We start from the raw sequence: 22,095 nt of genomic DNA, 5'->3' as shown, positions 1-22,095 counted from the left end.
CTTCCGTTGCAATGATGAACTAGAGAGAAAAATCGTAGAATCTAGAGAATCATCTTCAATCCTGTTCATCTAAATAATAACTTGAGCTACAACCTCCTAGATAGTCAATCAGCTGTAATCATGTACTGGCGTTCATGAGATGCTACTAGCACGCACCTTCCCAACAATACAACAAACGAAAGAATAGCTTTAAATACTACCACAAGGTTTTAATGTCAATTATGTATAGAGACTCTCCATGTTGTTCATCGTTTATTTAAGCTTCAGTGTTTTAGTGTTTTTTTTTCTTTCTTTTATGTCACCTGATGAAGGCTGTTACACGCCGAAACTAGTTGTGTAATATTAAAACCTTTTTACTTAAATCTCGGTTTTAGTCATTGAATTCTTTAAAAAAAAAAAAAATATATATATATATATATATATATATATATATGTGTGTGTGTGTGTGTGTGTGTGTGTGTGTGTGTGTGTGTGTGTGTGTGTGTGTGTGTGTGTGTGTGTGTGTGTGTGTGTTACGGTTAGAGTGATAAATCCGGTTATTATTAATAATTACCGGTTAAAGTGAATAATTCCTAGAGGAGTCTGGTAAATGCAATAAAAACACGTTTGTCGGTTTTGTATATAGCTTTTCATTCTCAATAGAAATTATATCTGGTTAGGCTAGGTTAGGTTATTTTTTAATGAAAAAAGTAAGTGAAAGTATGTCTTTTGCACTCAATGAAATCAGAAATCAGAATTCAATGTAAACTAACCTAACCTAAAATAACCTGGATGTCGCATGTCCAACCAGAGTGTAGTCGTGGTTTGTCGTGGGCAGATTAATGGGGGTAAAAGATAAACGTTGTTGTGGGCCGAGCTTAATGATTGCGGGCAGAGAAATGGGGATAACAAATAAAAGTTGTTGTGGGCAGATGAATGGGGATAATAGATAAATCAGAGAAGAACTGATCAGTGTTTTTCTCCATTGATGAGGAAAGAGGTACAGCAACGACGTCTATAATTCCCATTCATCTGCTCACAACAACTTTTATTTGTTATCCCCATTTCTCTGCCCGCAATCATTAAGCTCGCCCACAACAACGTTTGTCTTTCATCCCCATTAATCTGCCCACGAAAAGTACGACTACACTCTGGTTCGACATGCGACATTCAAGGCTAGGTTAGGTTAGTTTATAATGATTATAAATTACAATCATTATAATCATTATAAACTAACCTAACCGATAAAGGTTAGGTTAGGTTAGTCTATAATGATTTCTGATTTCATTGAGAGCAAATGAAGTACATTCCTTACTTTTTTCATTATAAACTAACATAACCTAACTTAAGCTGTTATAATTTCTATTGAGAATGAAAACCTATATACAAAACCTATAAACATGTTTTTATTACATTTACCAGACTCCTCTAGGAATTATTCACTTTAACCGGTTAAAGTGATCAATTCTCATAAATTATTCACTTTAACCGGTAATTATTAATAATATCCGGATTTATCACTTTAACCGTAACAGACACACGCATATATATATATATATATATATATATATATATATATATATATATATATATATATATATATACATATATATATATATATATATATATATATATATATATATATATATATATATATATATAAGATTTGACTGAAAGCGGAGAATGTTTATATTTATATTTCCAGCAATATAAAAATCAGTTATACGTCAGTGGTCAACTTTCCGATAGTCAAACAACTGTATGTACGAGTATGCACCGCCGGTAATACGATACACATCAAAACGATGGTCGTTTCTTCCAGACTCTTCTGGTCGGCAGTTATTGAATTCACGGCTGCTACAATGCCGAAGTCCTTGCCATGTGTTGGGTAAGGGTGGCACGTAAACGATATCTTTAACGAATGCTTAAGAGATAAAAATCGCAAGGGATTAGGTCTGAGGACCTGGGTGTTCACTTGCACAATAGAAGATCATCTCTCCCACTTCAACCCATCCAGCGATTAGGAAGAGTTGCGTTGAGATAATTACGGACATTATGGTAAAAGTGAGGCAGCGCATAAATTGTATCCAGATTTGTAACATCGAGTATGATATTCCAGTTAGTGTTGCCTCGCCAAAGAAAAAAGGTCCATAAAGTTTTTTGCGAGAAATGACACAAAAATGATGTTCCTCTTGGTGAGCTTCTTTCGTGTTCAATGTTCGGACGTGGATGTTCTGGCACCTCCACCCACCCCATATTATTCTCACATTATGACGATTAATTTCACCACTTAAGAGAAAAATTATCAGAAAAACTGAGCCACGCAGCGAAGGCATCGATCTCCATGTCATCACATTTTTTACAGCAAAAGTCTAACCTTTTTTCTTTGACAACAGGCTGTAGTGCCTGCATTAACTGCAATTTGTAGGCTTTCATATGCAATCGCTTCCTAAGAACACTCCGTAACATTCTTAGAGGAGTGTTCTTAGGAATTAGGATTAGGATATATATATATATATATATATATCCTAATCCCAAGTATGCAAACTTAATTGTTTGCATACTTGGGATTAGGAGTTAAAATAACCAAGTTTATAAAATTACTTGGTTATCCTAATATACAATATCCACAAGTTAAAAAAATTATTACATATATATATATGTGTGTGTGTGTGTGTGTGTGTGTGTGTGTGTGTGTGTGTGTGTGTGTGTGTGTGTGTGTGTGTGTGTGTGTGTGTGTGTGTGTGTGTGTGTATTTATATATATAATATTCATTAAAGCTTGATTTGCTTCCTCAGTCTTAAGAAAAGGCTGGTTATATTCCACTAATTCGAGCCCTACCCAAAGGCCTATGAGTTGTGGAAATACTTTCTGAAAATGAAAGCTCTGCCGAACAAAGCGGCCTTTTGCAGCTGCCCAATTTTTAATCCATCTAACTCGAGTGCTTCTAGATGTTTTTTCAATGTTTTAGGGATGGCGCCTAAAGCACCTATTATTATGGGAACAACTTTCGTTTTCTTTTGCCAGATTCGTTCAACTTCGATTTGCAAATCGCGATATTTTGTAATTTTTTCATTTTCTTTGTTGTCAATCCGACTATCTCCTGGTACTGATATTTCGATAAACGTAACACCCTTGTTTTCACTTTTTTTCAACCACTATGATATCGGGTGTGTTACATTCCAAGCTTTTGTCAGTCTGGATTTTGAAATCCCAGACTATTTTAGCTTTTTCATTCTCAACCACTTTCTGGTGAACTTTATGCTTCCAATAGTACTTAGATACTTCAAACTCATACTTTTTACATAAATTCCAGTGGATTATCTTAGCTACGTTATCATGCCTTTTACGGTACTCAATTTGTGCGATTTTGCTGCATCCACTTATAATGTGGTCTACCGTTTCTTCATTTTCTTTGCACAATCTACATTTACTGTCTTCTTGAATTTTTAGTATTTTTGCCTTCATAACGTTGGTTTTAATGGCCTGTTCTTGTGCTGCAAAAATTACCTATTCTGTTTCTTTCTTTAGTGCTCCATTTCTCAATCATTGCCAGGTCAAGTTGCTGTCAGCGCTGTCCTCTATGCTGTGAAGGTATTTTCCATGCAATGTCTTATTTTTCCATCTTTCGGTTCTCACTTTTACTTGGTTGGTTTTGTGTTCCAATTTTGTCTCCATGGGTTTTAAATAAACCTTCTTTCCTTACCTCAAATAGACATTTTCCCGTTGTTTGCTGCAGATAATCATTTAAATTTCGTTTTTCTTCTTCAATACCTTGCTTTACTTGTAATAATCATTATCGAGTATTTCGATCTAAATCTTTCATCTCTAGCTGGGTCCATTCAACAATGCCTGCTGAATATTTCAGAACAGGTATGGCCCAGGTATTAATTGCTTTTATCAAATTTCCAGCATTAAGCATTGATTTAAGGAGTTTTCTCAATCGTCTTATGTATTCTGCTCTAGTTCTTTCTTTGATCTTATTGTGCAGAATTTGTGATGCTTCTAAATTTCCCAAATATTTGTAGCTGTCTTCGAATTTTATTGCTTTGATTATTTCACCATTGAGCAGCTCGATTTCGTTCATATCTTCAAACTTTCCTCTTGTTATTCCAGCAATTGCACATTTGTCTAAGCCAAAATCCATTGATATATCTTGACTGAATATGTACACAGTGTTTAGAACAACGATCCGAGTTTATTCTCTGATTTTGCATACAACTTCAGATCGTCCATGTATAAAAGGTGAAATATCTTTGCACTCTTTTGCGCAGTTTGATAACCATGAGCAGTTTCATTTAAAATTCTAGTTAAGGGGGATCAATGACAATATAAACAATAGAGGAGATAATGAGTCTCCTTGGAAGATGCCCCTTTTTATGTTTACCTCTCCAATTTCTTCTCTATTTATAACCAACGTTGTTTTCCAGTTTTTCATGCTGGATTGCAAATATTTGCACGTTTTCGCTAATACCGAATAGTTCTGTGCATTTTAAAATCCAACTATGAGGCACCGAATCAAACGCTTTTTTATAATCTATCCAAGCCATATGGAGGTTGGTTTTTCTACTTTTGCAATTTTTAAGAATAATTTTATCAATCAGCAATTGGTCTTTTGTGCCTTTTGAATTTTTGCTGTTACCTTTTTGTTCAATTGGGAGAAGAGAATTTGCTTTAAGATAGCTGTATATTTTATCAGCTAGTATGCCTGTGAGTAGCTTAAAAGTTGTTGGCAGGCAGGTTATTGGTCGGAAGTTTTCTGGGTTTGGACCTTTTTCTTTATCCTTTATGATCAAAAACGTATTCCCTGCTGTGAGCCACTCTTCTTTGCATTTTCCTTCTAAAACATCATAAAATTGGTCAGCAAGTCTTTCATGTAAGCCTGTTAGATATTTCAACCAGTAGCCATGTAATTTATCTTTCCCGGGTGTTGACCATTTTTTTTTAGCTTGCTTTTGAACCATTTCAGTTGTTATTTTCAGTTGGTATATATATATATGGGATCAAGATATGAAACGACTGTGTATGAGGGGGGGTGCACGCGTGATTAGAGTTCGCTGTTGGAGGCGAGACTATATCAGGAATTTAATTCTTAATATTACGTTTCTTTGAAAGGTGCTTAGAAACGAATTTTTGTATAATACATATTTTTCAGCTTAAAGGCATCATAGAACAAATGAGGAAATTATTTTACAAACCTCCATAATAAGTTTCACCCCAAAGGCATCTGAGATCCTGCCTTCTTTTCGAGCATCCCTGAGGAGGTTTATGAACCACGTGCACGGTATCCAAAAGGTATTAAACTCCGTGGAAGGTACTGATTGCAACATTTCCAATTCCAGTTTGGTCATGAAACCTAATGAGAAAAACGAGAGACATCCATGAAAATAAAGCACTTTCTTTTTATTTCGTTTCATTTTTTTTTTCTCTGGACACGTTGATTAAAGATAGCATAATAAATCCTGAGACAACTCACTGCACATTCTGATAAGATCTGTTGGACCAAAGTGATAATACAGTGTTGCAGAAATGCTTCAACCATATGTACCAAAGCGGGCGTACAGAATAGCACGGCAACACGTCAGAAAATTAGTCAAGTCTCATATTATTATGGTATTATGTACATATGATAGGTAACTAGTATTTTGATATGTAAACAGACTTAGACAATTTGAAACAAGATCAGTCATGTCAATTATACTGGACATGAAATTTTGTCCTCGACTTTATCCACATTATTTATCCTAACATAACCAACAATAAGGTTTCTTGACTGTCTCTCAAAATAGCTGCAGTGAAATCAGCCTTTTTTTTTTTTTTTGCAAAAGTAAGACAGTGATACTAGCAATTCCACGGTGATACTCGCTCTATTTCCCTTCGGCACAATCCCTCCCCCCGCCCTTCTATCTATTCACTCACGTCTTTCATATTCCGCAACAGCACTATAGGCCTGTATCAATGTTGAAACGTCTTTCATTCAGAAATTTTCATTATGAAAAAGCATTACTTTACGGAAGAGTTACGTTATGTACGGGCACGTAACCCATGCTAAGCTATAGGCGCGATCATATCGTAAAGCGTTTTGAGCACCTACAGCGCGACACTACATCAACTTCGAAAACTTCTAAATATACGGCAGGTCACACACTGTGTAACTTGCATAGAGTTTTTTTTTTTTTTTCTATTCTATCGCTTTGCCACTTCTTCACTCTTTTGTGCCTTTCATCCGCTGCCTTCACTTTACTTTCCCCTTGAACTATCAGCTTCAATTGTTACTGAGCTCTTAGATAAACTCGAGGCCAATTAGTGCGCTTGTGGTGACATTCTTATTGAAATTGAGGATTTTTCTTCCTGCATTTTGTGTGTGTGTGTGTGTAAGCGAGCAAGAAATCACTCTACAGAGAGTTTTTTGCTTATTTATTATAGAAAAGTTTTTTTTTTCGAAACTAATTTATAAAGGAAATTTTACTTATTAAAAAAACAATTTTGCAGTTAATCTCTCTCTCTCTCTCTCTCTCTCTCTCTCTCTGTGCGCAACCGTACTCTTACTTTGCGCCATTTACGCTTCTTTAAGATTTATTTCTTTCAACCTCATCATCATCACAATTCATTCACTTCACTTCTACTGGTTTTACTTTCTTCCTCTCCCACCGCTATCGTGGAACTTTCATCTTCGCATAAAGATATCCCCCTTGTAATTTATAAGCACTGAGCTCATTTTCATCCTTTTATTGCCATCTCAAACTATTACTTTTGAGATCGGCACTACCCAGGGGTTGTCATAACCCACTAGGCAACTAAGGCAATATCTAGTGGCAAATTCGGAAAAACAAGACCAAACTGTAATAAGCCAAAAGGCTGTTTTACTGGCGACATAAGTTAAGTTAAATGGAGATGGTAAATCCCGTTTTATTTTATAGCCGGGTACGAAACTCGGAATTTATTTCTAGCCTAGCTCCCACTGACGAGACCTCAATAAAGGTCGAAACCGGTCTGGGTAGTGGCCCCTTGCCTTTAATACAAAACATCTTACATCCCCTTCTTGGAGATGTGTTTTGGCATTAAGGGTAAATATTAAGATTAGTGATCGGAGCTTGTTCCACCTTTGCCACGAGTTGCCCTGGTCCTGCACTACCTGTGGGATCAGTTAGACTTGCATCAATTGCAGGCGCAAACTTGACTTTTAGTCTGTTTGCTTACTTGGGAAATGGAGTAAAACCAGGTTTAAAATTGCTTGGTATCTTTAACATATTTATACCCAAGGTAAAAATACTTTCTACATTTTTATCTCCTCCAGAGATTTTTATTTAATAAGGTTAAAACACCTTATGGTAACTTGTTTTGGCGAAATACTTACAAGCTCTGTATTGCTAAATCTTGGTATTTCTAGCCTAGCTCCCACTGACGAGACCTCAATAAATAAAGGTCGAAACCGGGCTGGGTAGTGGCCCCTTGCCTTTAATACAAAACATCTTACATCCCCTTCTTGGAGATGTGTTTTGGCATTAAGGGTAAATTAAGGGTAAATATTAAGATTAGTGATCGGAGCTTGTTCCACCTTTGCCACGAGTTGCCCTGGTCCTGCACTACCTGTGGGATCAGTTAGACTTGCATCAATTGCAGGCGCAAACTTGACTTTTAGTCTGTTTGCTTACTTGGGAAATGGAGTAAAACCAGGTTTAAAATTGCTTGGTATCTTTAACATATATATATATATATATATATACACACATCTCTTAGGAGAATATTAAGGTTACTAACGGAGCTTGCTCCACCTTTGCTTGGAGTTGCCCTGGTGTTGTACTACCCAAGTGATCACTTACACTTGGGCTCGCCGATAGTTTTTTCGGCATTAAACTCTATGGATTCTATGGATTTCGATTCTGAGTTTCGTACCCGGCTATAAAATAAAACGGGATTTACCATCTCCCTTTAACTTAACTTATATTGCCAGTAAAACAGCCTTTTGGCTTATTATAGTAGTAATAACAATATAAGAGTACACCAGTTCAGCAATTCTATAGTAGAGGTATATGAAGGTTCGGTTCACTTAAACCCTTGATAGAGGATCATTCTGCTTTTCTTTACATCATAAGAGACTCAGATCTTTGATTGTACTATTGTACCGTTAAGGAGTGAAATTGGATTGAGTGATCTACTGATGAGAATAGCACACATTCGTTTCTCGGATTACGGACTAATCTCAAAGTATTGGAACCGTATTATAAAAGGACGACAGGAACGTTTCTGAGTGAAATCGTGAATGATGAAAAAACCTACTAAGGTAAGTAGAAGCAAATTTTCTATTTAATCTAGCATTACCAAAACCATGGATAAGCACCTAACATTTGAGGAAGTCTATAGAGAGTTCCTAAGACTAGGAAAACTATAGAATGATAACTGGCCAGGGAAGGTAAAACTGTACGACACATTCCCACCCACAACAGTCACAGACGACAACGAAGACGAAACACAACAAGACTTAGCACATTTGCCTGAACCAGAAGAACATGCAATACAAAACAACGCCTACCAGGCAGCAGAACCGCATACCGACTTCCAGAAGGTACAAAAGAAAAGGAAAATATCGAACACGACAGAAACACCCAAAACAACAGAGACAGACAAAGGAACAAAAGAAAGAATACCCCCAGTCATCCTAAGGGCCAAGGAACACTGGGTGTCGATTGCTACCTCTCTAAAGACAACAGAATCACATTCACAAAAGCAACAAACACAGATGAAGGTATACGCATCCAACCTAAGACATCGACAGATTACAGAAACATAACAAAATTCCTGGATAGCAGCAACCTACCATACCACACTTTCCAACTCAGCAGCGACAAACATCTGAGAGTAGTACTACGAGGAATCACAGAAACAATATCAACAGAAGTCATCACAGACCTACATAACAAGGGATTTAAACACATTAAAGTAAGTAGAATGCATAGAACAGACAAGACTCCCTATCCCTTGATCCTAGTCGAAATCTCCAAAGAACAGAAAGACATATACGACCTCCAGACTATCTGCGACCTAATAATAAAAGTAGAGGCTCTGAGACGCAAATCAACAACAACACAATGGCACAGATGTCAGAAGTTCGGTCATGCACAGCGATGCTGCAAAGCTGAATTCCGATGCGTGAAATGCGGAGGAAAACACGCCACTCTAGAATGCAAGAAACTACGCACCCAGTCAGCGAAATGTGCTAACTGCGGGGGCCCGCACCCCGCCAACTACAGAGGGTGTACAATACTCCCCCAAAACCTGAAGATCCAACCCCAAAGTAGCAAGCCGTTACAAGAATATAGACCCACCCAACAAATCAAAGCCTCCACAACAAACGGGAGAACATATGCAGAAGTTGCAAGACCAACCCCAACAAGAAGACTCTAAACCCAAAACAAACCACCCACAGCAAACTAGCAAAACCAATCTCCTCAACATAACAAGCTGCATAGGAGAGATGCTTACAGAACTACGACAAACTAACCCAACACAAGAGGCCAAGGATATCATTTTAAAACACACACCGATTTTATTCTCTACAATCCTTAATGGATAAAAGCAAAAGAAAACCCAACTCTCTACAGATCATCAGCTGGAATGCTAATGGACTACCCAAAAAAGCAATAGAACTACAAGAATTCGCAACAGAGACCCAAGCAGACATCATCCTAGTAAATGAGACACACCTGCGCCCAAGTGACAAGACAAGAATCAACAACTACACCACATACCGCACAGACAGAACCTACGCAAGAGGAGGAGGTACAGCCATCTTCATTAAAAAGAGCATGAAACACAACGCAATAGCCAGACCTCAAACAGAACATATGGAAACAACATGAATTGAAATACACATGGAGAACACAAGCAGTATCATGATATTTGCAGCCTACAACCCTCAAAATAAAAAACTCCTAGAAAGAGACCTAGAAGAAATACTGAACACAGGAAAGGCAGTAATAATAGCCGGAGACCTCAATGCTAAACATCCGACCTGGAACAGTAGAAACACCAATAACAATGGAAAAGTACTCAACACATACCATCACAAGAAATATGGCAATAATAGGACCAACAGAACCCACGCACTATGGATTTACCGGCCGTCCAGATGTCCTCGACATAGCTATACTACGAAATATACCATACAGCTACCAAATACAGTCAGTAAACGAGCTGAGCTCAGACCATAACCCCCATCATTCTACAGCTGAGCATCATACAAGACCCAACAAATGACAGCACCACCACAGTAAACTGGAACCAACTGCCAACAGCCCTTCAAGAAAAACTTGGCCTAGTACCCCACATAACAAACACAGAAGAGATGGAAAGTGCAGTGACAACATTTGAAAAACAAATAACGACAGCAATATCCCCTATAACAATCACAACCACAAAGGCATCACCAAATAAACTCCCAGAAGTAATCAAACAACTCATTAAAGAAAAGAACAGACTGAGAAGACGATACCAGAAGACCATGGACCCCACAGACAAAAAAACAAACAATGAACAAAGCAACAAACAAACGAAGTCAGATACGGGCTTAAAGACCATCGCAACCAACAATGGAACAACATAATAGAACAACTAAACACAGACGGCCAACACATATGGAAAATCATGAAGTCACTTCGGACCAAGCACAGCACATATCCTCCAATCAAAGGGGGAAGAACAAGATAACATAAACAGAAGAAAAAAAAGCAGAAGCCTTCGCAGACAGCTTGAAAAGACAATGCAGCCCCAACTATGACAATGCAGATCTAAACTTCATCCAGAAAATCCATAAACAAGTACGCAAGATAACCTGGAACACCAAACCTGTCCAGAACCCAGAACCCGCGTCACCAAAAGAAATATATCAGGTCATCAAAAAACTAAAAACCAAGAAAGCCCCAGGTCCTGGTGGGATCCTGAATATAGCACTTAAACTACTCACCTGCAAGGGCATAATGCACCTAGTAGCCGTCACCAACGCCATGTTACGACTAAAACATTACCCAGAACGCTGGACACCAGCAGATGTCTTTCTCATCCCTAAATTAGGAAAGGACAAACAATTCTCACAAATCTATAGGCCCATCAGTTTACTATCTTGCATAGGCAAAATAGCAGAACACATAATCCTTGTAAGAATCCAAGAAGCAGCAGAAAACAACAACATAATACCTGAACGAAAAATTTGGCTTCAGAAAAATACACTCAACAACCCATCACGTCTACAGAGTCATAGAACATATCACTCAAGGATACGAATGGTGCCAACACTCAGGAACAATCTTCTTAGACATAGCCCAGGCGTTTGACAAGATCTGGCAGTACGGGCTACTGTACAAGCTACATAAGGCCGGAATCCCAACACCGCTCGTCCAACTCATCAAATCTTTCTTAACAGAAAGTTCAGAATTAAAATAGAAGGAATCAGATCCACAGAAAGAAAAATAACGGCCGGTGTTCCCCAAGGATCCCTACTATCTCCTCTACTCTTCTCCATATACATGGCAGACCTCCCTAACTTATCACCAACCATCACTGCACTCTACGCCGATGACACAGTCATCATAGCTAGATCCCTCACACCAAAACTCGCAACCAAGAAACTTCAAATCACAGCCAACACCCTAGAAAGCTGGTACAGCAAATGGCGAATAGCAATTAATCCAACAAAAGTACTGCAGTATTATTCAGCAGAAGGAAAACAGAACCTGAAGAAAACATTCAAATGTTTGGAAAAATAATCCCCTGGCAGAAGACAGCAAAATACCTAGGAGTACACCTGGACAGGAAATTATATTTAAAGACGCACACAGACTACATCATCACAAAGGTCAACCAGACCATTGCACAGCTGTACCCACTCCTAAACAGGAAAAGCTTCCTAAACCAAAATAACAAACTCCTCATATACAAGACAGTAATAAGACCCCAATTAATCTACGCCTCACCAGCCTGGGGACACACGACAGAAAGAAACATTAAAAAATTGCAAACAACTCAGAACAAGTGTCTCAGAATGGCACTAAACGCACTCTGGTTTGTCAGAAACGCTCAACTTCATCGCGATACTAATTTACCAAGCATCAAGACACTCATGAAAACCGTCGCAGAAAAATTCTTCGCAATAACAAAAAACCACGAGAACCAATTACTAAGACAGGCATCAAACTACAGCCCAACAGACCACTTCAAACACAGAAGACCAAAAGACATCTTAAAATGAAAACCACTAGAAAAGCTCACCAAGAGCTTGCATAACACCCACCCAGCTACCTCAAGTAAAATAGAGATAAAGGGATAAAGAGCCAAGGGCTCACTCCATCTACCACAGAAGTTAACAGTTAAACCTTGATATTCCAGGTCTACCTACTGCTTGCCAGAAGTCCTTATTTCCAGCGACCCTGAGGGAGAACTCCATATTCCAGAATCCTGATCCTAGAGTAAGATCGTTTGCAATCTATTTTTTCTACTTTTGTCTAATTTTGCCTTGTGCCTGTTTTGCAGTCTTCCGCCTCTCGCTAGTCTAGTAGGAGATTTCGGCAAACAGGGAACTCTTGGCCCTGGTTCTGAAGGTCCTTCATTTCTGGGACTTAGTTTTTTCTCTAAATCATGATTTCTTTTTCACCGTGAGTCAGGACCCTTGGCATCGAAGCGGACTCCGACATACCGAAGAGGACGTTGGCGAAAGCTCTTAGCGAAGCAGTAGGGGCAGAAAATATAGTTGGCTTTACCCCTATGGGGCAGGCAGGTTCCAGGTAGTAGCAGTAAAGAATGTGGAAACTAGAAACAAGTTAAGTAAAGGACTAGAATGTCAAGGGAAAATTTTTTTTCCCTTTGTAGTAGGGAGTGTTTTCAAGACAATAAGAATAGAGAGGTTCCCTGTAGAATATCTTGAGGGGGAGAACCGAAATAATCAACAAAGTGTTTTCGAAATGGGGTGTCGTACGCGACGTAAAAATCGCTAAAGATACAGACTTCCCCGACTGGAAGACTGGCGAGGTAACTTTCCGTATGGAAATGAAGGCCGAAGTCCCCAATTTTGTCTTTCTAGGCTCTGCCAGGGTAGTAGTTAACTACCCTGGAGTTAAGAAACAGTTATAAGTGCGGTTCTCTGGAGCATCTAGGTAAAGACTGCCCCAAGAACAAATGCAGGAACTGCATGGCGGCAGGACATGCCCTAGCTCAGTGTGAGGCACCTTGCCTTAAATGTGGCACCATGGATCACAAAGTAGACACCTGCCCATCCAGTAAACCAGGCAGAAAGGATGGGAGGTGCTATCACGCCAGCCACAGTAACACCAGTAGTAAATATTAATGACACAGAACGGGAAGACTTCCCAATCCTGAAGGCTGCACATAACACAATAGCAACAGGGAATCAAAAACGCAATAAGAAGGAAACGCCTGTAACTAAGAAGGCAGAAACGACCAGCAAAGAAAGAACAGAGGAAAAAGAAACAGCCAAGGATCAAGCCACAACCATAGAAACCGCAGTGGGAGAAATAAAGGAGCACAACCAACAAGAAACTACCACTTTAGATACAGAGAAGGAAAACGAAGCAGAGGAAGAATGCGAAACAGAGGAAGTGGAAATTACTGAAGAAGAAGGTACACAAAAGCGGTCACGAAGCCCTGAAGAAGGAAACATTAAAAAATCAAAACCAGGTAACACAACCTCATCGGAAGAATCAGAAGCTGATGAAATGGAGGCCAAAATAACAATATAGGAAGAGGCTGAAGAATTTTCTGTAGAAGAAATCAAACTAGTTATGGGTGAAAATATGTTTAAAAATGGGTTTGCAATAATAAAGAAATGGAGAGGACCCATCGAATCCGCAGACAGTGCATTCGTAACAATGTGCAGAGAAGATGGGCCAACGTTCCTCCTTCGGAAAGGAATTATAAGTATGAAATGGAAGGATATCTATCGAGGACATAGCCACGGCCGTGCCCAACCAGGTAACGGGTCATCTAGGCCTGACAGCGGCCGAAAGTAAGTACTCTTGCAGAACTTTGAGCAAGTTAACAGAGTCAGAGATCAAAGAAGACACTGAGTGGTTTCGACGTAAATACTTCCAAAGGTTACGACAGCTAGGAGAGTTGAGTTAGTTCACGCAGGAGGGGGTATAAAAAAATATAATTATATATATATATATTTATAATTATAATTTATAATTATATATAATTATATATATATACATATAGATATATATGTATAATTATAATTTATAATTATATATAATTTTATATATATATATGTTCCACCTTTGCCACGAGTTGCCCTGCTCCTGCACTACCTGTGGGATCAGTTAGACTTGCATCAATTGCAGGCGCAAACTTGACTTTTAGTCTGTTTGCTTACTTGGGAAATGGAGTAAAACCTGGTTTTACTCCATTTCCCAAGTAAGCAAACAGACTAAAAGTCAAGTTTGCGCCTGCAATTGATGCAAGTCTAACTGATCCCACAGGTAGTGCAGGACTAGCCTAGCTCCCACTGACGAGACCTCAATAAAGGTCGAAACCGGTCTGGGTAGTGGCCCCTTGCCTTTAATACAAAACATCATACATCCCCTTCTGGAGATGTGTTTTGGCATTAAGGGTAAATATTAAGATTAGTGATCGGAGCTTGTTCCACCTTTGCCACGAGTTGCCCTGGTCCTGCACTACCTGTGGGATCAGTTAGACTTGCATCAATTGCAGGCGCAAACTTGACTTTTAGTCTGTTTGCTTACTTGGGAAATGGAGTAAAACCAGGTTTAAAATTGCTTGGTATCTTTAACATATATATATATATATATGTGTGTGTGTGTGTGTGTGTGTGTGTGTGTGTGTGTGTGTGTGTAATTTTCTTTCACTTGCTACAACTGGTTTATGATTATTAGTCCACAAAGGAGGGGGGGGTAGACCTGAGAACCCGAGCTGCGAAGGCTTACATCGAGGCGGTGCAGCTCCGTTGTGGGTTGCATCACTCGGGCCAGGTTCTTCCCCCCACTCTGTCAATCCCTTTTTATTTGAAGTTCCATTGATTTCTTTCAAAGTCATATCAGGTTTCTTTTCCTCAGACCAACTCCAGAATTAATTAGTAATTTTTTTTCTTTTCTTTTCCTTTTTTTAAAGTTTTATTTCAGATATGTTACAGTGTAAACTGTAAAGAACAGCCGTCAGGAGATTTTCTCCCCTCAGTTGCCCTTCAAAACAATGGATCCCTTTAATTCGGCACTAAGCTAATTAGTCAACTTCCAGAATTCAATCCTACATAATTTAAGTTTAAAATGTTTTCCGTTTCTCTTTCTTGTAGGAACAAGAGACATATGGTTTAATTTAATTTAAGTCACAATTTTTTTATATAGAGAGCAATAGGTGTTAGGAGATGACATCTTGACACCTGGTTTGATCTAGTTTAAGCTATGGGGTAAAGTAAAGTACGTTTAAAGTTTTTTTTTTTTAGAACAGGTGAGAAGAGATGACATGTACGGACCATTTAGCCACAACCTTGGTTACATAGCTGAACAGGTTGACTGAGGCCTCTTTATTATCTCTTACTATCATACTCGACCTTTCTTTAACTTCCCCTAATACCTGCTGACCCTCAGCAATCTTTATACTCCAAAGGCCGATGATGAAAGACATGAACTCCCATTCTACCTACTCACTGATGAGACCTCAAAAAAGGTTGAAACCGGTCTGGGTAGTGACCTCTTCTCATAATGTAAAACATTAAGGTTAGCGACGGAGCTTGCTCCACCTTTGCTTGGAGTTGCCCTGGTGTTGTACTACCCAAGTGATCACTTACACTTGGGCTCGCCGATAGTTTTTTCGGCATGAAACTCTATGGATTCGATGGATTTCGATCCGAGTTTCGTACCCGGCTATAAAATAAAACGGGATTTACCATCTCCCTTTAACTTAAGACCAAACTGTATTTCAAAACAACAAAAAAAGTTCCTTTCTATTTATTTTATTTATTTTAAATTTGGGGACGACAAAATATTGCTTGCCTAGGCGCCATGTACCCTAACAGCGGTCCAGTGTGTACACATTTAAATACGCTAACACGTCCACGTTGTCTACATTCATAACACTACAAAACAGCATTATTACAAAATTTATTGAAATAAATGAATAAATAGGATTGCAAAAATTACAGTACAATACTTATTGTCATCTAAATGGTTTACAAACCTGCTTCTACTATGTGGTCCTTGGTTGGAAAACGTCTCTTAACTGCCATGCTGATTGACCTTAACACTAACACCAAAGTCAGATTTAGGTACCTCATCATTGTACGCCTCAGAACTCTGCTCGTTTCGTCAGCACCAGGAACATAAAGAGAAATTATGTTCATCAACCTGAAAAAAAAATTAGCTAAATATTTATATTTTTAAAAGTAATTCTGAGAAGAAAATAAGGACAATGCATTTTCATGGTAATCTAAATATCAAAGGTTAAAACTTTTTCTTTATTTTAATAAATCGATATCTTTAAGTTAGATTAGCCGATAATCCTTATCTAAAGACTAAACGTAGTTGATGTCTCTCTCTCTCTCTCTCTCTTGAGAGAGAGAGAGAGAGAGAGAGAGACATAGAAAATAGAAAATTTACTTAGACATAGAAAATAGAAAATTTACTTTTTGAATAATAGTAATAATAATTAGAAACATCACAGTTAGCATTTTCCGGCTGAATGTGTTCGCCAGGTTTACAGTAGTCATGTTAGTTTTAAAAATGATGTAAAACTTGCTCTCTATAGAATGGGGGAGGGGGGGGTATTAAGCACTACACTGGAAGACTAGTTAGGTTGGATTCACATGAGATTACCTGAATGAGAGTATTCTTGTCCTTGAACATAAACATCTCTCATAAATAATAATAATAATAATTTATTTTTATTTTTATTTTTTATTTTTAAACATTTTATTATGTCTCAGTATAAATTACATACAATAATAATATTTACAATATTTACAATAAGGTTTACACAGAATTTTTGAATTTAGAATATAATAATAATAATAATAATAATAATAATAATAATAATATTTATTTATTTATTTTATTTATTTATTTTTTTTTTTATAAACGACTTATTTGTTTTTACAATGAAAATGATAAGGTTTACTATCACACAGAGTATCTGCACACACACAATGAAAAACATATTATCTTTTCTGTACAGTACGAAAATTCGATATACAAAATGCAGAGTACATTTTATAAATATGAATATACATTTTTTTAAACTAGCTAAGTATGGATTGGCACCAATGTGCACACAATTCACGATACAATGCAGTAATGCAGCATACACACACAATTCAATAATAATAATAATATTTTTTTTTTTTTTTTACATTTTATTATGTCTCAGTAAAAGTTACATACAATAATAATATTTACAGTATTTACAATAAGGATTATACAGAATTTTTTTTTTTTTATGTCTCAGATGAATTGCATACACAGTTGCTGTAGTAATTATATGTATATAATATTTATAACGCATTACAAGTGTGTATAACAGATACTTGCAAGTTAGTAATTTTCTTCCTCGAAGCTTAGAGGAAGATAATAGATGACAGAGGGTGGTGGTTTCATGGTTGTGTTCCTATAGTGGTCACAAGCCAGGTGTTGATTTTACTGTTTGTTGGTACATGTTTGAAAGACTTTGACTGCTATTACAGTTTAACTTTTTTTTTTTTTTTTGTGCAAATAGGGTTGGATTTAGACATGGCGTGTTTGTTTCTTTGTGTTCTGGGGGGGGGGTGGGGGGGGGGGGGGGTGGGGGGGGGGGGGGGTGGGGGGGGGGGGGGGTGGGGGGGGGGGGGGGTGGGGGGGGGGGGGGGTGGGGGGGGGGGGGGGTGGGGGGGGGGGGGGGTGGGGGGGGGGGGGGGTGGGGGGGGGGGGGGGTGGGGGGGGGGGGGGGTGGGGGGGGGGGGGGGTGGGGGGGGGGGGGGGTGGGGGGGGGGGGGGGTGGGGGGGGGGGGGGGTGGGGGGGGGGGGGGGTGGGGGGGGGGGGGGGTGGGGGGGGGGGGGGGTGGGGGGGGGGGGGGGTGGGGGGGGGGGGGGGTGGGGGGGGGGGGGGGTGGGGGGGGGGGGGGGTGGGGGGGGGGGGGGGTGGGGGGGGGGGGGGGTGGGGGGGGGGGGGGGTGGGGGGGGGGGGGGGTGGGGGGGGGGGGGGGTGGGGGGGGGGGGGGGTGGGGGGGGGGGGGGGTGGGGGGGGGGGGGGGTGGGGGGGGGGGGGGGTGGGGGGGGGGGAATTCCTCAGACTAGGAAAGCTGCCGAGTGATAATTGGCCAGGAAAAGTCAAGCTCTTTGACACCCCCCCCCCCATACACACAGCAGTCACAGAGGACAATATGGATGACATGAGTGAAGAGCCCATAACTCTGACGCAATCAGATTTTGCACACTCCCAAAGTATGGAAGATGCTACATTCCAAGACAGCAGTTATCATACCTTGGAAACATATACAGAGTTCCAAATGGTCAAAAAGTAGAGGAAAATCTCCACTAATGTAGAAGAACCCAAAACAACAGGGAAAGAAGAACTCAATGGTCCTAAAGAAAAGATACCACCAGTTATTAAGGGATAAGGAAAAATGGATCCCTGTCTCATCAGCCCTCAGAGAACAAAACATCTCATTCTCATGGGCTAAAAACTCAGATGAGGGAGTTAAAATACAACCCACTACTGTCTCGGATTACAGACAGATGACCAGATTTATGACAATGCTAACGTCCCATATCACACCTTCACTTTACCGAGCGAAAAGAACCTGAAGGTAGTTTTACGTGGGATAGCTGAAGGTATCACTCCTGAAGATGTGACCACTGATCTCTCTAGACAGGGCCTGTCTCCAGTTAAAGTGAGCAGAATGCTCAGATCAGATAAAAGATCAATGCCTTTGGTGCTGGTGGAAATAACACACAAAAACAGATCTATGAACTGACTGTAGTATGCGGTCTCAAAATTTCATCTGAGCCTCTTAGGAGAAGAGCATCTGCAGGTCAGTGTCATAGATGCCAAAGATTTGGATATGCCCAAAAATTATGTAAGGCAACCTTCAGGTGCTTGAAGTGCGGCGAGGGACACCAGACCATCACATGCACCAAACCACGCACAACTCCAGCATGCTGTGCAAACTGCAGAGGACCTCACCCCGCCAACTACAAGGGATGCCTTTCCAATCCAAAAAATCGAGGATCAACAAATGTCAGTCTTGCTCCTCCACGTAACAACGTTTTAAGCAACCAAAGAAATCGTCCTTCAGTTCGAAACACTTTGCCTTCTACCTCACAGGTAGGACCAACCATGACCAAAACATATGCTGAGGCTGCAAGAACTAAGTTTCCTACATCTCTCGAGCTAGAAAGTCCCAACATAACATCTGTTTTAACAGCCTCACTTGCCACTATGTGCTGCAGGAATTAAGCAAGATATGCCCCTCAACATCTTCCAGAAAGAGATTCCTGCAAAGCACTCAAAACATTATAACAGCCATCTGTCATGAATAAATTCAAACAAAAAGCTCTTAAGATAATCGCATGGAATGCAAATGGATTGATGAACAAGATTTTGGAACTTCAATAATTTTCAACTCGTCTCAGTGCTGATATCATCTTGATTGGTGAAACAAACCTAAGACCAGCAAATAACCCAAAAATCCGTGGATACACTATGTACAGAAACGACAGAATTGGCACAAGAGGTAGAGGCACAGCCCATCTATATTAAGAGTTATTTGAATCATAATACAATAGACAAGCCCAAAACAGTAAACCTGGAGGTGACTGGTGTGGAGGTACATACCTTCAATGCTGGGAGTCTCAAGATCTATGCTGCTTATAACCCTCCAAGCAAGCATTCCTCTGCTGACAACAGATCTGGATTCCTACTTGGTCCAAATGACTCCATAATAATAGCAGGATATTTCAACTCAAAACACGCAGCTTGATACAGCTCATCAACTAACACCAAAGGCCACACACTTTTCAATTTTGCAATGCTCAACTCTGTTGTTGTGGCCCGCCCTACCGAGCCCACCCACTTCAGCCCTTCGGGTGGCTCGGATGTGCTGGACATTGTCATCTTTAAAAATTTAAGATACCAATTCAAATTGGAATCAGTCAACGAATTATCTTCTGACCACAGTCCCATAGTGCTTAATCTAGGTTCATCAGATCCATTCTCTCCTCTGCACACATTCATACCATGGGACAAATTAGCCAAGGTTCTTCCCGATCATATTGGTCTGGTGCCCAATATCAGTAAAAAGGAAGAGATTGACACAGCAATAAATAACTTAACCATACAAATTCAGAAAGCAATAGAATCAGTCAGACAATCCACTGTCTTCCCCCCAACCAACCGTATCCCTGAAGAAATCATGGATCTAATCAGAGCAAAAAATAGAGCCAGGAAGAGATACCAACAATATCAGAGCTCCACAAGATAAAAAAGTATTGAACTATCTAAACAGGCAGGTCCGAGAAGCTCTTCAAAAACACAGAAACCATCAATGGGAAACCAAATTGGCTAACATCAATACTGAAGTTCATTCTGTGTGGAAATTCTTAAGAGCAATCCGCACAAAAAGTAACTCATACCCCCTATACAAACCAAGAAAGGGACAGTTCACAAAAATGAAGAGAAAGCCGAAGCACTAGTTGATAACCTAGAATCCCAGTGCAATCCATCTTATTCAAATCTAAATATCAACCTTATGTACAAGATTCATCGTCATGTTAGGACATCCTTAAGACAGAACACTGTTAACTCTGAACATATCACTCTTACAAATCCGGCAGAAATGATAAATATCATCACCCATCTAAACAGTAAAAAAAGCTCCAGGACAAGATGGCATAACTAACAGAATAGTAATCTACTCCCAAGAAAGGCTGCAGTCCATCTCGTAAACATTACATTACTATGGGCCTTACGGAAGAGTTCCGCTTCCGTAAGGCCCATAGTACAGCTAAACAAGTGCACCGGGTGGTAGAAATCATTACTAAAGGTTTCAACTGGAAACTCAATACAGCTGCCATCTTCATCGACGCAGAGAAGACGTTTGACAAATTATGGCATCAAGGCCTTCTCTACAAACTGATAAAATTTAACTTTCCAGTCAAGTTAATAAAAACAATACATTCTTACCTGAAAGACAGATATATATGCAGGTCAGGGTCGGTGAAACGGTTTCGACCAGACCCAGGATCTCGGCAGGCGTACCTCAGGGATCTCTTCTGGCACTTCTCCTGTTTTCAACCTATGTAGCAGACATCCCTCTGAACCCAAGAACAACATTCACTGCATTATATTCAGACGATATTGCACTGATGGCAAGATCACTGAGCCCAAAACTGGCAACTTAAAAGACTACAAACTTGCATACACACGCTAGAAAAGTGGATGGCAGACTGGAGGATCCAAGTTAACCCCCAGAAAAGCTCAGCTATATTGTTCACTAGAAAGTAAATCCATAGCATGGAGGATATTATTTATTGGGAGTAAAGATTCCATGGCAGACTGAAGTTAAATATCTTGGAGTGATTCTTGATAGAAAACTCATATTCAGCAAACATATTAGTTACATTACCTCAAAGACATCCAACATCTTAGCACAGCTCTACCCTATGATCAATAGACAAAGTAAACTGAACACGGAAACAAAATTAACAATTTACAAGATGGTAATTCGACCGGTTATCACTTACGCCACCTCAGCATGCAGCCACACCGCAAATTCAAACATTCTAAAACTTCAGAGATTACAGAATAAGTGCATGAGGATGATTCTGGATGCCCCTTGGTTTATAAGAAACACCCAGATCCATAGAGAAGTTAATATCCCTTATATCTCTTCCTTTCTCCTAAATCTAGCTGAGAAGTTCTTTACCAAGGCAAGTAACCATCCAAACTCGTTAATAAAGGAAGCCACGGAATATAATGAAGCAGAAATCAACATATATAAAAGACCAAAGTCTATCTTAAGTTCAGCTGAACACAACTGACTTCACTGCCCTCAATGGGCGAGCATATAGCTCACACACACTCCATTCAAAGTTCTTTCATTACAAGAAATGGGAATATGAA

General features: G+C 39.6%; 1 protein-coding gene across 1 annotated transcript in view; it reads right to left on the bottom strand.

Moving 5' to 3' along the window:
- The window catches only part of LOC150109767 (bestrophin homolog 17-like), a 226,406-nt gene that overhangs the window by 158,363 nt on the left and 45,948 nt on the right, over window positions 1-22,095 (bottom strand). Inside the window, exons 2-3 of the mRNA XM_090409019.1 lie at window positions 16,183-16,349; window positions 5,178-5,335 (exon numbers count right to left, since the gene is read on the bottom strand). Of these exons, the coding sequence (XP_090265145.1) occupies window positions 5,178-5,335; window positions 16,183-16,349 (325 nt within the window). The remainder of the gene's footprint in view (window positions 1-5,177; window positions 5,336-16,182; window positions 16,350-22,095) is intronic.

Source organism: Typopeltis vanoorti, chromosome 1 (genome assembly GCF_054136105.1).
Source record: "Typopeltis vanoorti isolate ZY-2024b chromosome 1, IOZ_Tvanoo_1.0, whole genome shotgun sequence".
Lineage (NCBI taxonomy): Eukaryota > Metazoa > Arthropoda > Arachnida > Uropygi > Thelyphonidae > Typopeltis > Typopeltis vanoorti.
This window is presented reverse-complemented; position numbering and strand designations above follow the sequence as displayed.